General features: G+C 49.7%; 2 protein-coding genes across 3 annotated transcripts in view; one reads left to right on the top strand and one right to left on the bottom strand.

Moving 5' to 3' along the window:
• Positions 1–4,314: 4,314 nt before the first annotated feature.
• On the top strand, positions 4,315–7,745 carry c1qtnf6b (C1q and TNF related 6b). Its single transcript, XM_029155519.3, has 2 exons — positions 4,315–4,495; positions 6,181–7,745. The coding sequence occupies exons 1-2, from the start codon at positions 4,315–4,317 to the stop codon at positions 6,726–6,728; spliced, it is 729 nt and encodes a 242-aa protein (XP_029011352.1). The 3' UTR covers positions 6,729–7,745.
• A 4,518-nt stretch (positions 7,746–12,263) lies between these two features.
• Positions 12,264–19,425, bottom strand: part of mgat3b (beta-1,4-mannosyl-glycoprotein 4-beta-N-acetylglucosaminyltransferase b) — a 37,526-nt gene continuing 30,364 nt past the window's right edge. For both annotated transcript variants that reach the window (XM_029147390.2, XM_055511703.1), the window contains one exon: positions 12,264–19,400. In XM_029147390.2, the coding sequence (XP_029003223.1) occupies positions 18,918–19,400 (483 nt within the window). In that variant the 3' untranslated portion in view covers positions 12,264–18,917. The remainder of the gene's footprint in view (positions 19,401–19,425) is intronic.

Below are 19,425 nucleotides of genomic sequence, written 5' to 3'. Positions count from 1 at the left end.
CGCCACGTTCAGCCTTCTCTGCCTCCAGCTGTGGAACCCCACGGCTCCACTCAGCTTTTTCTTTCACGTCACAGATCTGTCTGGGCATCAAATGGAAACAGTTGTTCAATCGATCACTCACACAAGCTGCTCGGTCCAATTAATGGAACAAAAGAACAAGCAAAAGAGACAAACAACCTGCCATTAACCATGTGACTCGTGTATTCTAGGGCTCAGATAAACTGTTTTAATTATTGTTTTAATTATTTAATGAGACTCTCCAGATTTAGAAGAGTTTGTTCACTTGCAGCCCTCTTAAAAAACAGTCATGCTGCTTTTCACAGGAGACGGTTTCTGCTTCATTTTGCTCCTCGCTCCACCTTCTCCATCGGTCCCCTGGGAGCCTGCTCCCGCTCCCTCTTCTTTGCAGCGATGGGTTGCACAGCTGAGGCCTCCGCGTGTGTCTGGCTGAGATTTATCTTGGTGGTGGTTTCACTGGGTGAGGGGTGGGGTGGGCTTGTAGGACAGAGCAGAGGTCCAGCAGGAAATATGAGAGAACCAGACGCAGAACGATTACTAATGACAGGCAGACGGATGAAGACAAGGACAGAGCTTCAGGCTCTTTGCACAGGTCCTGGCCTCCATTAAGATTCAGCGAGTCAGTACAAATTACAAAAATCTTACTGATATATTTCTGTCAAGCTGAAATGAACCTAAGATACGAAACTGATAATGTACTTCAATCATGTTCAAGGTGGAGCATTTTATACTGAAATGGAGATTACGATGAAGACTCATTCTTCACAATAAGCCGACTTTGGAGAGAAGATCGAAGCACGGAGCAGATGTCAGGTTGAAGCTTTAATGGACTGTGTAAACGGTTTCATAACAGTTCAAACGTGGCAGCTTTGCTTTACAGTGGGTGCTAATAGGACATAGAATGGAACACAGCTCTGGCTGGAAGAATATTTTTGTAGGGCTGTGAGATGATGTGTTAACGAGTCGGGAGTCCTTTTCAAGCTGACTTCAAAAAGTGCCGCTCTGACCCGCTGTGTGAGCGCGGCACTAATGAGCATCTCTGATTCTGTCCTCCAACATTTTTCCCATGTGGCATAAAAACCTGTCACTAAGCGACACAACGCTGAAGAAGTCCAGGTTTCCTCCAAATTCGAAGCTGCGTTTCTTCTGAATTGGAAACGCTCGAAACCGGAGCTTTACCTTCACACCAGCCTCACCAGCAACCAGCCCAGTAAGAGCCAACCATGACAGAACATCTAAATATAAAGGGGTATTTTCAGTGACATGGTCTGAGGCCGCGCTCAGTTTCAGCCCATTTGCACCTGTAAGTGCACAAGTAGCAGCATGTGAAGCTCCCCTCCTCCTGCCGGCCTTCGTTCTAATGCAGCTGAGTTATAGCCACGCAGTCTGCAGAGCGTTTGCCACGGTTTATGGGTCTGATTAAACCGATTTATATCGCTCAATTCCCAAATCACAAATTTGCCTAGCTGGGCTTAAAACGCTCATAAATACTCATAAATGGAGTTATTGGAGACGAGGCTGAAACCATTTTCCTGTTCTCAGAGTCAAATAAAACAGAAAGTGGTCGTTGAGGGAAAAGGATTGTGATGGAATGAGAAGCAAAATTGGAATTGCCAATTTAATGTGTGTTTATAGGTTTTCACACTGAAAAGATAAAAAACACATGAATGACAGAGACGTTGTCCCTGTTGATGGTAATGTTGTAGTCATTGTTTTTTCCAAAGCATTGTCGCGTGCAGAGGTTCACAGCTGGAGCCAAAGCATCGAACTGAACTACACAGACGCGGCTCATTTACAGGTGGTTTGTGACTACAGGCATCAAGACGTCTTCACATCCGTCACGTCGTCTGCTCTGGTTTTGTTGATTCGTTCCTCCCTCAGTTTGAGGGGATGTTGGTGCAGCGTCAGTGTGTAACATTACGACGCGTCAGTGTGTAACAGTGCAACAGATAAAACTAAACAATGAATAAATAAAGTTCTATATCTTTTAATGTATATTTTATTAATTCTTTGCTCATTTTTTTGATATTTTTATTAAATACAGATAGTTTTTTTCACTGCCCTGTCTTGTGTAAAGCACTTTTGTCAACCTGTTTGTTTTTAATGTGCTCAATAAATAAAGTGGATTGAACTGGACACAGAAAGGCCAGAACCAGTATGTTCTCCATGAAGCAAGGAGGCAACAATACCACAAGTACCATCAGCTACTGTGGTCCTGGTAAACGCAAACCTAATGTCAAACAGAATAGCAGAACCAGCTTTGATGCTGGAAGCGGAACCAGGAGATCCAGGTTCCAGAGGAACCAGAGCTGAGCCTTCAGTCAGACTGAAGATAAATCGTGGGAATCTGTCATTTGACAGATCGATGTGATGAAAGCAGTGCAGGATGGAAAGGTCTGCTGCTCATTTCCTGTCATGTCTGGACTGAGTGATGTCAGAAACGTGCTGGAGCCGGTCCCCGGTGACCTATGACCTCCCCTCCATTAGTCAAACAGGCACCGGAGCTGCTGCAGTAACTCAGCACGTTTGCAGCTGCAAACAGCTGCTCACGAGGCAGCGTGGGGGAGCTTGCTGTATAATTATATGTGATCTCTGTGGCTCCATGTGGACCACTGCCAGTGAAAGAGCTGTGAAGAAGCTGGCTCTGGGCCACACAGGTCACAGATCTGCTCATCAGGTGGAAAATCCCCCCAGACGAGTCCAACGCGCTCAGGATCATCAGGGTCGATCGTTTACATCTGCGTTTGATGCTGCTTTGCTGGTTTCACCCTCAGAAAAACATCCAGAGTTGTGTTTGACAAAAGCCTCATCACGTCTGCTGAAAACTTACACTGACTTCAGTCACTTCTCTGTGTACTCTGCACAACTCTGGGTTTACACACGTGACAGCACTGACTGAGCCCCGGCTCGTGGGTGGTGATAAAAGCGTTTCTTGTTTCTTGGCTTGTAAGACTTGGCCGCGTGGAGGGAATTAAATGGGAATGAACTGCTACATGAGCTGTTCAGAGTCTGTGGAAAATTTATTGTAGAGACCGAGTTGACCTAAATCCTTGTTTGGGTGGCGACAGTTCCTCGGTGCCACTTTTAGCTCACTGTTATAAAACTCCTGGAAGGCGCTGTCTGAGGCGAGCAGTGTGTGTGTGTGTGTGTGTGTGTGTGTGTGTGTGTGTGTGTGTGTGTGTGTGTGCGTGTTTGGAGGGGGGGGGTTATCACATAAACAGAAGGCGGGGGCTGAAGGAGGAGGGGGAGGAAGGGAAGTGACTGACATTTGATGTTCTTTCATGAGGAAAAGGGGGAGTAAATGTGCGTCCTATGTTATGAGTGGAGACAAAGAGGGAGGGAGCGACTGCGTGGGGAGAGAGAGAGAGAGAGAGAGAGAGAGAGAGGCTTCTCCTCAGTAGCCGTCTTCCTCTCGGGCTGACTCCAGCGGGTTCTTCTTCCTCCTAAAACTTCACCAGGTAAGAAATTCGAGTTTATGACACGATGTGATTTTATGACAACGCGTTTCACGACCGTGCGTAAAAATCCTGCGGATCCGAGCCGCGCAGCGCCGGCGGCGCCGCCGCGCGCCTGCACGGACACGCACTGCGGAAGACGCCAACTCAGCAGCGCTTCCACTGCGAGTTCGTCCTGGCATCCCCGCGCACGCGCCCGCCGCGCAGCGGTGACGTGTGTTGTTGTCGTGCGCGCACGCTCGCTTTATCCGGACCGCGGTCGCGTGCCAAAGTGATGCTCTGGCGTGTAGACGTGGCTCCTTAGATGAAGCCATGGTGCGGCTGCGTGCGTTATGTTGCGGTTAATACCCAGCAGTGTGTTCCGTTCAAGCGCGGTCACGGTGCCAAGTGTGCACGCGGCTCTGGTGGAGGAGGGGGGGGGGTCTGTGGGAAAAACACTTCACGCATTTGCTGCATATGCACATTTTACTCTTGTGTGAGTTCTCCTCTCACTGACTGGACACTATCAGTTGCCTCAGTCACATAAGGTCACATAGTTTCCTGCTTCCTTCTCTTAATGAGCCATTTCCTGCATTTACAGCAGATCTTCAGCATCAGCAGATGATGAATGCTCATGTTTGTCAGCGATGAATGTGACGATAGCTGAACACAGTGCATTCTGGTGCTGCTCACTGAGACCAACCTCCCACTGAAACATTCAGGAACGTGAATGAGAAACCTTCTGCTCTGGGGCCTGTTGGTGGAAGCGAGTAAACAAATGCTTCTTCCCAGCGTGGCGTTTGGCCCAAAGCGTAACGCACCGTGATGAGCGCGTCTTCTTCACCCGCAGGTTGCGGCAGCCATGTTTGCGGCGTGCTGGAGGCTGCTGGTCCTCCTCCCCCTCGTGAGCTGCGTCCCGTCTCCCTCCAGACCTCCTCCCAGACACTGCCGGCGGTGCTGCGACCCGTCGGAGCCGCCGGCGGCCGCGACCCAGTACCTGGTGCCGGAGGTCCGGACCGTCATCAACATGACCATCCTCAAAGGTAGCAGCTGATCAGCTGCAGCTCACTCCATCCGGCCGTCGAAGGGTTTCAGGTTCACACAACGTCTGGAGGAAGTGAGATCCTGTAGAAAACACAGGTTCACGGTGCTTTTTACTGCAGTGGACCTGCCTTCAAACCTCGAGCCAACGCAGCTGCTCAACATCACAAACCCAATGCGTCCACACAGTGTGGGGGAATTTAAGTCCTGTTTAAACACGTGAAGGTTTTTATCAAAACAGCTGGGTGCAATTTAAATGTCTTGGAGAGACAGATGTGTGTATGTAAAGGATCGGACCTGGATTCATGTGTTGTTTTAAATGAAGGAAAAACTTTTTATGTGGGGAAAATCAGAAAAACACAGAGGATCACCCCCTGAAGCAGGTCAGTAGTGACAGTGAACTGCAGCTGTGCACAGAGGGAGGTCTCAACACACACACACACACACACACACACACACACACACACACACACACACACACACACACACACACACACACACACACACACACACACACACACAGACTCTGGATTCAGTGTCTCATCATCACGTCTCTTTCTCCACTGACGTATAAAAGCTCTTTCTGTTAGTTTGCACATGTCACGCAGCTTCAGACCCTTTAACTGTTGCTGAAGCCATCGTTGCTGCTGCAGAAGGGGTCAGATGCAGGACATGCTGCATGTCAGGGTACAGACTCAGTCACTACCCAGGCGTCAGGTGCTGCTGGACCTCAGTGTGGACTCTGAACACAACATCTTGGTTGAGGGGGATTTTTTGTACTGGGAACAATGGTCAGTCGTAGCAGTGACACCAGCATGCGCCTGTTCGTAGCTTGTTGTCATCTGACCTTAACAGTGGGTCTGTGGTGGCAGCAGAGGCGAATACACTGCAGCAGGATATAAACAAGCAGTAAAAGCTCCGAACGCTGCTCAGGCCTCTCTCTCGCTCGTCTCCAGCTGCCTTTTCTTCCATTTTCCTGTTAAAACCACAGGACGTGAAAACAACTTTAAATCTTGTGTCTGCAGCTCTTTAAACCACAGATCCTTTATCAGAACAGGTTCTGGCATCACAAGGTCCTCCCCACAAGCAGCCAGAGAGCAATCACAGCACTTTAATTGCAGTTCCCACTAGTCTTCAGCAGAGGTCAATAAAGGTCAAATATTAATTTTCATCCAGATGAAATTGTGGCTTCTGACCACAGTCCACATTTTTAGAATATTCCAACACATTTCCTCTGGACAAGAAGAGCTCTAAATTCAGATAAGCATGGGTTTAGCAAACATTCCTTTAGATTTATGAGTGGGATTCCATGTCTGCTGCTTTCAATTTGGACCCAGTATGGAAAACAAGAAAGCTAAATGGCCTGGTGTTCATGTCAGAATAGGACTGTGTTTGCACAGCACAAATCATCTGACAGCACTTCACAAACAGACGCTTAAAGTTACGGTTGAACATATAATTATATGGAAAAGCCAATAACTGAGCAGCACCGGGAGACACTGGGGAGAAAAGAACCCTTTCACAGAGGAAACCTCCAGCAAAGTGAGGAGAAACGAGAACACAACAATAAGCAATTAAAGCCGTGGAACAACAGCAAAAACAGGGGAGGTTCAGATTGAGCTTCGTTTGTTTTCAAAGTCATCTCGGTGTTTCTGCCTCCAACCTGTGTGTCTTCTTCTACCCCCAGGTGACAAAGGAGACAAAGGGGACAAGGGGACACCCGGCAAGCCGGGTCTAGAGGGGCCTCCTGGCTATCGGGGCCCCATGGGCCCCAAGGGGAGCAAGGGCCAGGCGGGTTCCCCCGGAGACGCCTGCAAGATCCCGCAGTCGTCCTTCTCGGTGGGGCGGCGCAAGTCCCTGCACAGCGTGGACTACTACCAGGCGCTGGTGTTCGACACGGTGTTCGTCAACCTCTACGAGCACTTCAACATGTTCAAGGGCAAGTTCTACTGCTACGTGCCGGGCGTCTACTTCTTCAACGTCAACATCCACACCTGGAACTTCAAGGAGACCTACCTGCACCTGATGCACAACGACACGGAGCAGGTGATCCTGTACGCGCAGCCCAGCGAGCGCTCCATCATGCAGAGCCAGAGCGTGATGCTGCAGCTGGCGCTCAACGACGAGGTGTGGGTGCGTCTGTACAAGCGCGAGCGCGAGAACGCCATCTACAGCGACGACGTGGACGTCTACATCACCTTCAGCGGGTACCTGGTGGCCCCCAGCATCCAGTGAGGAACACACTGGGCGTGCTTCAACGGGGACACATTAGAATCTAAAGGGGCAAAAACAAGGGGAGCGCAGCGCAGCGCTCAGATCCTCCCTTTGCGCTCAAACCACGCCTTGGTCCAAAGCCAACCTCTTTGCTGCTTCTGAGCTCCGCTGCTTCCTCTTGGGTTTTCCTTTCAGGGACTTTGTAAAAGCACATCTCTTATCAGGAGTCCACGTCGACGCGTAGCCGAGACTGAGAGGCTTCAACAGCAACACGTCACTTCACCCCAAACTACAGCTTTTCCACTCGTCCTGAGGTTCGCTCACCAGGTTCCGTTCAGGCTCATTTTTCAGCGCCGTTCCTCTAAATGTTTCTTTTCTCTGGCTTTCGTGACTTCATGCCTCAGTGGTTGCTTTCTGAATCAGATTCGAGGCTGTTTGGACTCATTCTGATTTAATCCAGCTTCAGGGAATCGTTATCCTCGCTGAACCTTTGTTTTATGCTGCGTCCAGTGTTTTGCACCAGCGGAGACCTCCAGAGCCCAGATGTTTGATGAGAGAATGCTCCTGCAGGAGTTGGGTTTAGAAAAGGAAACCACTGTGCTCCTTGACTGACTCTAGCACTTTTCAAATGGTGCATTTTAAATTTTCTGGTGCTAAAAGCAAAAATCTGACATTTGAAAAGCTCCCGGTCTTCTTTCAAAAAGGAAACTGTGGCAAGTTGCTGTTTTCACCAGCTTTGACGATCTGCAGAGACAGAGTCCAATGGAAACTATCACACCTCAAACATATCCCAGTATTCTAATAATAATAATAAAAAAAAAACGAAGAAATAATAAGGTGCTAATAATAAATACAGGAATGTATTTGATTAGAATGATTCATTGTGTATTTTTACGGAAGCTTCAAACTGCAGAGCAGTTCGTGTAAATAGCTGAATGACGCCTTCATATTTGTTTATATCTGTAAGAAACCGAGTGCCTCTCTCTGTTTTACTGAGGAACACGGTGACACTTGAGAAATTAAAGTCTTCACAACAAATCACGTTTCCCGTTCATGTGGAAAATCAGCGTTAGAAGGGATTTACTGGCCAACGCGCCAACACGACCCAACACCGGCCCCGTGCGCTGACCCGTATCTCTGCCTCAGCAGAAAGCAGGCAGAGCTGGAGGTGCTTCAGCCGTGGAACCCAGCGAACAGCCCAGGTTCAGCCCAATGCGGAGCGCGAAGCCAGGACGAGCGCCATTAAAACAACAGCACGGCGTGTTTACCTGAGAAACCCATGAACTCAGCTTCACCAGGCTGCCAGCTGACGCTCCTTCACGTCCTATTAAACTGCAGTCAAGTGGCGTGAGTTCCCCTCTAATTATCCTCGCTGTGAACAAACACACACACACTGAATCTGCACTGAAGCATTTTGTCATTCTCTGTCGTGTTTATGTTGACGTCTGATGACAACATTTATTCTCTTTGCCACGATGATGGTTGAAAAATGGGAAACAGCTGCTGCAACATGAGAAGAATGACAGCGACTCATTTTAAAAAGACACATCCAGGAAAAACAGGGCAGATCCGTCATTAACACCTATGATGAACTAATGGAGCTTTTAGACCAAACCGTGGCGCTAGAAGCTAATATGAAACTACACACATTCCCAAAATCAGATGTTTTGACAGATGTGGTTCTTAAAGTCAACTGGTGCAAATGTCTCAATGAATGAAAGTCAGAGGTTTATGGATGAAGAAGAAAGACTAGGCCTGAAAAAAAGATGATGAGGAAGTGTTGGACACGGTGGGAGAGGAAAGAACAGAGTGTGCGATCTGATCTGTTCTAATGACTAATAACATTCTTGTGCTTTTCCCTCCATCTGCTGTTACACAACTGATTAGCACAAGGAGAATTTAAGGTTGTGTCTGTGACAGATGATAAATGTTTTACTGTGAAGATGAGTTGGAGGCGGTTTTTGTGAGCTGGGGGAGTTTGAAGGCTGAGCTCCAGGCTAACAGCTGTTTTCAGGGCTGACGCCTGGTTCTCCCACATTAAAAACAGGAAGCCTCGAGTGCGAGGCTCTGCTAATTACAAGCATATGACCTCTGACCACTCTCCCCTGTCAGCGGAGGAGAGGGACGACGTGAGCAGGTGGAGAGGAGGAAACGCGTGAATGGAGACGCGCGGTAAATAAAGAATCAGGTAAGTGCAGCTCGGTTGCTTCTGAAGGCTGGAGTTCTGGGCCGTTCTAACGTCTGTGTCCACGGTGGGAAACCAGGTGGAGGTGGAGCATTTACCCATCAGTCAGTGCTGCACCTGCCGGCTCCGTAACGCTGAGGAACTGACGGCTAATACGCGGAGCATTCAAAGCGGGCGCCGGTACACAGCAGCCTCCATGTTCTGTGAACAGCGCCCACAGAAGGGGATTCTTGAGTTTGGAGTTTTATGATGACGTCATAAAACTTGTTTATTCATCGTGTACAGTTCTTAGACAATGATCTTAGACAATGGAAGCATCTAGTTGCACGTTGTCATCACCCCTGTTTATGAAAAAAGTGGTGAAGTGGTGCCAGGACATTAGCACATTCAGACCAATGGGAGTGAGAACGCATCTCTCATTTCACTGTAAGCGCTGAAACAGTGATGATCTGTAATGAACTAAGTTGCAGCACAGACCAAAACTTTGTGCAGTCAATACAAAATAACCTTAAATAAGACCTTATACTTAACTGTCAAAAGGCAGAACAGCCACTTCCTGTTCAGTCATCAGGGCTCAGAAGGTGAAGGACGCTCCTGAGGAGGTTAATGAGCTTCATCGTCTGTGGATCCAGAACCTCATCAAAGAGCAAACGAGAACTTTAGGTCAGTTTGACAATAAATCTGGCCTCATGTCGACCTCAGACTGAAACTCAGTGGATCAAAGGTTTGTTATTGCTCCTCTGGCGCTGGTGAACGTTTCTGCACATTCTCATGTGGGTTCTGAAGAATTTCCGTCTTTGCTTTCGTGGCTCAACCGCAGGCTGGACTGCAGCTAAAGAGGCCAGAGTCACGACACAAGCAGAGCTGAACAGTCTGAAGAGCAGAGCGTCCACTGAACCAGTCACTCTGAGCTGCAGACGTCTGATCCCAGAAGCTGCCGAAGCGTCTGGGAACAGACTCACATAAAACGGCTGTGTTTATTGCAAAGGACAGCGTGCCACAGGAGCGACAGCATGCATTCGGCCTGAGGCCTCGCGTGAACTCTGCTGCCGTGCTCTGCAGAAGGTGCATGTGAGTGATTAGCACCGATGCCAACACACCAACCACTGCACCAGTCAACAACCTTGACCTTCATGAGTGACCTTGACGGCCTGCAGCACAGACCTATGGGGGAGACGCCTGCAGCTTCTTGCACTCGAGGCATCTCTGTCCTTTCAGATGGAAGTGACAGATGCGATGCACAGTGTAACGGGACTGTTACGCGTCACATCTCTTCTCATCCAGCAGACAGTCCATCATCCTCTCTGCCGGGAACATCCCATTGTTTTCTGCAGCAGCCTTCGAGCCGTTTCCTCCTTCATAATTCATTTTTAATTTAACGTCCTGTCTGTTGGACTGCATTGCTTCGTTAAGAGTCATCGAGGAGAAAAGCCTTTTTAATGAATGATCATTAGCTGCTGAGGACGGCGCTGTAAGTCTGCGATAATTAGGGAAAACACAGATCAATTACCGGCTGAAGAGATCAACTTTATTGAATAATCCTAACTTGTCATTAGACCAGGAATGCAGCACTGTCTAGTGAAAACAAGGTCAAAGGTCAAAGGGTCCCCAAACCTTAATTTAGATACAGTATTTGGGATGTGCCGACTAAGTCTCATTCTATATGCTCTTATTCCAGCTCCCTTTTAAAGGAACCTGCTGGATGTCAAGCCCTGAAAGATCCCAGCACACACAGGAATTCTGCTGAGTGCTGCAAACGGGCTGAAGCCTCGGACCCGTGAGGGCGTGTGTCAGCAGCTTGTTTCAGTTCTGGTGGAGCCTTTCGATTCAGGAGACGCCAGCGAAAATACTGGAGCATGACTTCGACAGAACGCAAGAGGCTGCGTGTAGAGACAGGGACCCCAGGATCCCAGGACCCCAGGGGCGTGGACGAACGGAGGCCCAATCACAGAGCTCTGATCCGATGAGGGAACGTCTGCAAAGGTCAGTAACATCCACGGTCACATGAAGGCATGAAGCTTAATCATCAGGGGTCGCACAGATTCACATGATTGATTTGGGCATGTTTTCACACTGGATACTGTTCCTGACTCAACCTGACTTGAACCTGTGACCTGATTGACAGGAGCGCATGCACCAACCACAGCGCCACTGCTGGGGATGCATTGAAGCGATAAAAACAGGCTGTAAACGCTCCATAAAGACTCCAAGTGAATGTTTCAAGGCTTTTGTTGAATGTCTTTCCCGTTTTGCTTAGTTTAGTCAATTTATGCAAATATAAAACCACTCTGAAATAAACACAGCGATACATGGACGTATTATAGGCTACATCTCATACATTCTATTACCTCCACTGAATGGTGCATTCTATTTAGCTTTGCCTCGTGGCTCCTTGTCTCCCTGGAACAACACGGTGCATTCCAGTGGGTGCGGCCGGGTGGGAGCGGTTCCACTGGTCCTCCGTGGTTCATCTGGATCTGAAACTGGACAGTAACTGGGTGTTTAGACAGAGAGTCCTGAAGCGGTGGCACATATTTGGGGGCTGTGACACAGAGTGGACTTTTCACCGGAGACCGTGGCTTCGTGGCGTCTGCTTCAGGTGAATCCACCTTCTGGTTGTTATAGTTTGGTCCCTGAAGGCTCTTCCACAGTCCTCTCGTCAGGTCCTGTTGACTTCAAGCAACTGGGTCATGAAGAACAAGAACAGTGAGAAAAATGATCCTAACTACTATTCTAAACATTAAGCTGTAACCAACTCCTCTAAAGAGATCAAAATAAACCGACAGCAGAAGATTGCGAAGCGTCGCATTATTGTTAGTGAGCCACTGAAGCGTCAACTTTGTACCAATCTTCACACTAAGTATGTTCTTTTGAGGCTAAGATAAGTTTCATGCTTCTTGTGTGTAAGATTTTAAAAGGACAGCTGTGAGTGCTGGATTTTCTAGTTTACGCCAGAAAAGCACAGCAGAGTCTTCAAATATCACGTAAGTGCTTTAAGTGCAGCGAGTTCTGTATCTTTACAGATGAGTGTGTTTAGCTGAAACTCCCTGGAGCCCGTAAGTAAGAGAGGCGTAACTCTGCCAGAGATGAAGAACTGCTCAGCGCGGCGGCGACATGACAAATGTGGACTTTCTATCGGAGTTAGAGCTTCACTGTAGCTGGAGCCTCCTCTTTCATAAGCTTAAAGAGCTCCAGAGCCGGAGGCTGCGTCCTAATGAGCTAATGATGAATGCAGCAGTGCTGCCCTCTAGTGACGCCAACGGCGGATGATGCAAATGCTCGCAATCCCACACGCACATACACGCGCAAAAACACACAAGCACACACGTGCACGCACGCACACACACACACTTCAAATGCCACTCGACACATTGAAATTTTAAAATTAATTTATTATATGTCTTTGTCATAGAACTCATTACTTTTGTTCATGGTTAACATACAGCCATTCATATAGAGAACAAATGAGATTGTTTGAGTCATCATTTTCAATTAACTTAGAAATTTACAGTCTCCTTGTGCCCCCCGCAGAGGAGAAAAATACCCTTGACTTTTATACCTTTCCTGGTTATATTTTCCTGTTTTATTTTCCCTCTGGGGGAAAAATTTCCTCCTTCACGTCCCGTTCTCTCGTCCTCACTCTCATTTGGATGAAAGGATGTGGAGACAAGAGGCAAGTGGAACACGTGGACACACTGGCACCATGAAGAACACGAGAGGCATTGGGAGCTGATCAACACGCCCAATCTCTATCTCCACACACACACACACACACACACACACACACAAAACACAAAGAAAACACAATCTCCTGCACTTGATTAGACACCCATAAAAACATATTTAAACATGATCAACAAAAAAAAACCCAACCGAAAATAAACTGAAACCTCAACAATGATATAAAAAATAAAACTATGGATCCATATACAATCATTATCAGTGCGTGGGGACGGGGGAAGGGCCTGTTTATGGGCTCACGCGAAGGCGCTGTGTCAAAAATAAAAGGTCATTGCTTGCATATCTGCTGACAAACATAGATGTGAGGGACACAGCCTGCGTTTCTCACTTCTCATTCTTATTTTACAAACAAACAAAAAGTGTGTAGTGCTACAACTCGCCCTCAGTCACCAGGGTTTTGTTCAGTAAATAAACACCAGCCCAATGAGCTCCTATTTCCATTGTTCCCCTTTCTGTAAAGCTCATTATATTTTCTTTTAAAAACACAACAATGTGCATAAAGAGTGTAGTGCTAAATCTGGCAACCCAGTGGGGTTGTGGGTGGAGGGAATTAGATGGATACAGATCTGGCAACCGGCCCAACTGGTTAATTGGCTGCAGACAGCTCCGTGCCCTGGGGACGTGAGGCCGGGTGGCAGCGCCGACCGATCAGTGCCCGTCAGCCGCCAAAGCTGCACTGGGAGCAACAAGCTCCGTCCGAGTCGTTTTACCTTGTTTTGAGTTTGGATGCACTGAAGACGCGCGAGGACAAGCACGACGCCTCCTAGTGGCCACTCAGTGCAGGTGGCGCCGCTGCTGCAAACAAGGCTGCACATTCAGTGGTGCTTTGTTGCTATAACGCTACTAAATCCATGTTTGACCTGTTTCGACCGGTGTCAGTGCAGCTTTGGCTTCGACTCAGGGTTCTGTCTCAACAAACACCAGTGACTGTAACAATAAAAAAATAAAAACCTGCCGTTAGTAAACATAAACAAACACAACCCTGTTTAGGACACACACTGTGCGACCAGCTAACAGTTCGGTCTCTTCCTCCGGCGCATGTTTATTGATGTAGAAGTGAAAACCGTCCCTCTTTAAGGTGCAGGTCATCCTCGCACAGGCAGAAGCGTTTCAGCACGCGACTCGAATGAAGAGCTTTTCCTATTCGTCTATTTTTAACGTTTCACATCTTTGTCTAAAACAAAGCAGGGCTGAAAACCAAAAGCCTGAACCACAACGCTGTCGTGTCAGAAGCGAATCATGCAACAAAGCTGGAGGGCAGCAGCGGCTCCTGCTGCCTGGGTTCCTCTGGGTCGGGGTTCCAGCCCAAACCCCAGTGACAGCTTTCACCCACACAATGGCAGGCCTTCAGCGAGATCACATAACAGAGCGGCTACAGTAGTGTGACTGTGAGAGCAACACAGCACGGGGCGAGGAACAGAGGCCGCACTGTGTCCTCGGACCCGGCAAAAGGCAAATAATAAATAAAGACGGTCAATGCTGTGAAGAGCAGGAGGAAACGGCCACAGACAGCGAAGCAGACGCTGCCACCGAGTCCGTACAGCACAAAGGAGGTCAGAGCTGTGAGGCGGACGTGTGTCCTGGCAGTAGGCTGAGACAGGACTTAGAGGACGTAGTGGTGAGGCGCCCACTCCCACAGGTCCCAACCGTCAGACGGGCGGAGCTTCAGGGAGAGTCCTCACAGAATCGGCTTCTGAAGCGGAACGCGCCGACGCAACGTAGAAAGTTTGAATCGAACGCACAAATGCACGCACGCACAAATGCACGCACGCACAAATGCACGCACGCACGCACAAATGCACGCACGCACGCACGCACAAATGCACGCACGCACGCACAAATGCACGCACGCACAAATGCACGCACGCACAAATGCACGCACGCACAAACACACGCACACACGCACGCACAAACGCACACACACTGCATTAAAAAGACATTAAATATTAAGCTGCCAAGTGGGCGACATTGGACAAAAACAAGGCTAAACGCGGGCCGTCCTCTCGCTGCTGCTCAGACTTCCACCCAAAACAAGAAAAACAACTGATTGACTTCACGTAAAAACCATAAGTGCAAAACAAAACCAAACGAAAGAAAACAAAGAATCAGCCGCTCCCTCTTTTCCGTCTCCGTCTGTTTCTGATTGCAGGGAACTCAAGCCCCTCTGGAGACCCCCCCCTCAGCCTCAGCCTCAGGTCAGCGAGCAGCGACTTCACACTCGGCCTGGAGCCTGTGGACGTCCACGCTTTATGTTCCCATCTGATCCCAGACCAGCCTGCTGACTTCCTGTCACTCGTGGGGCTCAGTGTTTTACTGGACTTATCGTCTCAGAGCATTTTGTAAGTACGGGCTTCAGTAAGTGGACGCATGTTTGACTGTGGTACATTAGTAATAAAAGCATTAGCCTTTGATGGAGCAGCGCAGGTCTTTCTCTCAGACTCGATCAGCAGCGTGATGTCACCGTGTGATGTCATCTGATCTGCAGCCCGCCGGCGTCACCGCCTCCATCTGTCTGACCCTCTTTTTGAAGCGCGGTCGCAGCATACGGACGCCTGGACCCACTCGTCCCACAGTCGACCTCAAGCAACAGCCTGTCCTTGAACAGAACCGCACGCGGCTCACGCCGTGAGGACGGGGCGTCGTAGCAGCGCGTCTGCTGCGTCCGTGTGCAGTCACATCCCTGAGGCTGAATTCCCAGACACAGGCCGTTTCCCCAAAGAGCAAAACAAAAGCTTTGAAAGGCGTCCCAGAGTATCTGTGTTGTAATTGGAGTGAACCAACCGTCCTAGAAGCTGAGGATGTGAGAGGGTTAGAGATTCGCACCCGGGGCCATGGCTGTGGTCAGAAACAGAGCGCACCTCCGTAGCTGTCGCCTTCCCTCAAAATGACTTCTGTCACTTACAAGACGATCACAACAACAACATGTTTACAGCCCGACGATGACAACAGCCACTTCCTGTTGCTGTGGTCTGGCAGAGAGCTCAGCCCAGTGGAGACGCTCAGCAGAATCCAGCTTCCCATCAAAGACGGCTGTTATTTATGTGGAAACCTGAGAACACGTAACCGGACGAGTCAGAACCATGAAGGAAGCAGAGTCATGCATTTGGATGTTCTGTAGGGTTCAGACCCACGTGAGCTGCCAGAACAAAAGACGTGTAATAAAGCACCCACTTCACTCGATCGCCCCCCTCACCCACCGCTCCCGACTTCCGGCTGCTAGCGTTTCTTGGAACAGATCACCGAGCCGCCAGGAGGCCGCAGCCAGGAAGGAGTGAGCCCTGTGGCCACTCGAACACAGGATGGGGAGGGGGGGGGGGCATGTGTGCAGGAAACACTACTAATGTGTTGGTGGCTGGTTAGCACGGACGCATCGCTGGAGGCCGTCACATATTAGAAACCTTTCCTAATGATAGGTTCATCAGTGACCTCTGTAATAATCTTACAATACACAAGCTAAATGGATGAATGGTGTAATTTTCATAACTGAGAGGAGGTAAAAGTCGTTTCCTAGCAACACAATTTAAAAGCTCCGCTCCGTCTCATTTATGTTTTAGTGTTTCACAGCCAGATGATTCAGTCTTTGGTAAAGGGTCGGTCACTGTGGTAAAAGACAAGGTGGATAAAATGCAATAAAAAAGTGTGTCATCGTCAGGTTGGACGGTTTATGGCCTTGTTTAAGTTCTACTGGCTGTAGACTAAGATCAGCTGAGGAGCTCCCGTCCACTCCAAGCCCTGCTTCATTTGGCCACATCGTTTCATATCTGCTGCTCTGCTCTTTAATGACTTCAGGCTCTTGGGGATCTCAAGAATTCATCAGGAGGACGGTTGCCATAGCAATAACGGGGCAACAGGCTGAGTGAGGTAACCGTGGCCCGCGCTCCCCATTATCTGGCGTGAGTCACTGACACACAGCTGGGGTGGAGGTGCACAGGTCTGATATGCCAGCGATGCAGCGCTGCCTCCAGCCTGAGAGCTGCACGTGAACCCGGGTTTGACTCCTCCTGGCACAAACACACACAATCCCACACGGACTGAACCAGCACCCTGCAGTCGGGCTTCTTAGATGGCGCTTTGCTGAGGAACTGTGTTAACTCATTATCCATCAGTTTGTTTTTCCAAAGGCAGAAATGACAAAAGGACTAATCCAGCATTGTCATCTGCTCGGCCGCCTCACGTCAAATCCTATTTAAAGCTCGTTTCTCCGCAGCCCTCTGGGTTTGGACGGGAGTTTGGCTCCCGACACCGACACCAAATCCTCAACAGCTGCTGCCGCGGAGCTGCTGCCTCTGAGGCGGCAGCCGCGTGAACCCACACATCTGTCAGGGCCCCGTCGGCCCATCGACTGCTCCCACTACACGCTCACAGTGGCGCCGAGCTGCGCTGATGGAACCAGGAGCATTCAGTCCAGTTACACAAAATCTGTGTGTCACTGCTGATTCAACCCTCAGACAAAAGAGCATTTCTAACATTCTGCAAACATTAAACTTCGCCTTGAGCCTGAACTCATTTTCAGTCCTGTGCAGCCGTGCGCTCAGGTTTGGAAAGGATTCTCTCAGGTTTTCTTGAGGAGCTGATGACCTTAAAGCGCCTACGTCTACAGATGGTGGATGCAATTAAAAGAAAGCTCAGTGCATTCAGTGCCTTTGATCTGCGTCGTTGTCTTCTGCTGTGAAAGACGCTGACGTCGTGGCGCTGTGATTCTTCTGGCCTTGACGCGGCCCGACGCACCCGCGGCCTCAGAGCGACGGCGCCATCGCCAGCTCGTCTGGGTTATTCAGGCGTCTGGCCACATCAAAAGCCGGCTACCACAGGGAGAAAGCAATAAGCACGGGATGATAAGGATCTGTGGGCAGGGGGAAGGTATCGCCATGGTAACGCCCCGTCTGTCCTCGTGGAAACGGGGAAGAGAGTAATGAGGCTGAGAGGATTAGGAGGAAGCAGACACACGTTCAAAACAGAGTGAAGACTCAATGCACGAGCGTCGGTGTGAAAAGTTAGGAGGCATTTCTGGAAAATAACTTGAAGAGAGGGAAACATATGTCTGCTGCATGAGGAATACAAGGAAACACAAAGCATAAAGACAACAAAAAGACGCTTGGTGGCATAAAAAGAGGAGGAGGAAGACGGAAAGGGCTCCGAGTGGTTCTCAGTGTGGGCGACTGACAGCTGAGGAGCAGAAGAATATTTAACAGAGGAGACCTACACTGCAGTCAGCGCTGACCTCATCTGAACGCTGCAGCTGCCTGCCTCATGTGAACCCACCCACTCATCCTAATAACATCAACTCAGTCACTAGTTTCCAAGGAAACAAAGTCCTCTAGTCCCCCAGCTGCAGACAGAGACGGAACTGACAAGTGATCTTCGCTTGTCGCACGGGCCGAGCGGCAGCGAGTGAGCCGGACCCTCGGAGCCTCGGACCCTCGGAGCCTCGGACCCTCGGAGCCTCTGAGCCTCTGACCCTCGGCGCCTCGGAGCCTCGGGGCCTCGGACCCTCGGACCCTCGGACCCTCGGACCCTCGGAGCCTCGGACCCTCAGAGGTGGGAGGTGCTCACTCGCTCCGGCTCCGGCTCAGGGGAACCGAGCCTCACGTACAACAAGCCAAAACCTCACAAAATGATACAAAGACGAACCCCACGCACATTTTACAAATACAGCACGCAGAACGAACTAAGGTGCATGTGATACATGTGACTGGATGCATGAGGTGAAGCACCTGCAATAAGTTAATCCGGTTCATTTGGTGGCATGAACGGTGGGCTTTGAACAGAAATCATAACCCGAGTACTGAAACCCAACACACGTGCGTGCTTCTGGAAGGAGGTTCCCAATTCAACAGGAAGACATCAGGAGGGAGAGAGTGAAGCCGGACGGTCTGTAAACTTTAGTAAACACAAAGTGAACGAACAATGGAGTCCACTTCCCAGTTTCTGCTCTCCACACGTTTCACGCCCGCAGATTCCTGGCTTCTGTGCTGAAACGGCTGGGTTCTCAGACAGCAGGTGCGTCGGGTGGCGTCGCAGACAGGAGGGAGGAAATGAAGAACAGCTCGGCCCCCCTCAAAAAGGGAGGGATGAGAAAGGGTGGTGTTTTTAATCCAGTGGTTGCAACGCCATGTCCACAAATCCTCGTAGGACGGTCTGTAGTCTTCCCTTTTATGACCTCAATAAGGATTTCTTTTTAAAGACAATTTAAATCCCTGGAACATTAGTGCTGCCTTGAGGAGAGAGTTTTGTATCACTCCAATGAGAGACGTAGTTACTCAGCACTACCCCCTTTGACGGGTTTAGGACGTGATGTTGTAAGGGTTCTCCAGGAGGTAGCGAAACCTGTCGTAGTGCTCCAGCATGTACCTGGGGGCGTACATGTGCTCTTTGGGGTCTACGGGCGGATACTCCTGAAAGGAGCCGTCGAACCAGCCCCCCGACTGGATCAGTTTGCGAATGTACGAGAGGTCGCGCTTCTCCCTGTAGTCGCCCCAGCGGGGAAAGTCTCCGTTCTGCGCCGACACCAGCTTAAAGTGGATCCCCTCCGGCTTGAAGCACCAGGAGCAGTGCCAGCCGGCGAAGTGGACGGGGCTTCCCACCGACCACTGCACCAGGATGTGGCCCGTGTCGTTCTCGTACTTGCGGAAGCCGGGCATGGTGTAGTATTCACGCCGCCGCAGCTTGATGCCGTCGCCGTCGTAGACGGATTGGAGCATCCCCACCGTGCAGCCTGAAATCACCTCCAGGGACCCGAGCTGCTTCCAGAAGAAGCCGTACAGTGACTGAAGGGGGAGGAGGGAGAGGAAA

This window comes from Betta splendens, chromosome 1, assembly GCF_900634795.4.
Source record: "Betta splendens chromosome 1, fBetSpl5.4, whole genome shotgun sequence".
Taxonomy (NCBI): Eukaryota; Metazoa; Chordata; class Actinopteri; order Anabantiformes; family Osphronemidae; genus Betta; species Betta splendens.
The sequence above is the reverse complement of the archived record's forward strand: the minus strand, read 5'-3'. Positions and strand labels throughout refer to the sequence as shown.

Excerpts from the sequence above, each read along its gene's own strand:
- c1qtnf6b (XM_029155519.3), top strand. The coding sequence starts at position 4,315 with ATGTTTGCGGCGTGCTGGAGGCTGCTGGTCCTCCTCCCCCTCGTGAGC. Across the intron at positions 4,496-6,180 it reads CAACATGACCATCCTCAAAG|GTGACAAAGGAGACAAAGGG; the intron begins GTAGCAGCTGAT and ends TTCTACCCCCAG.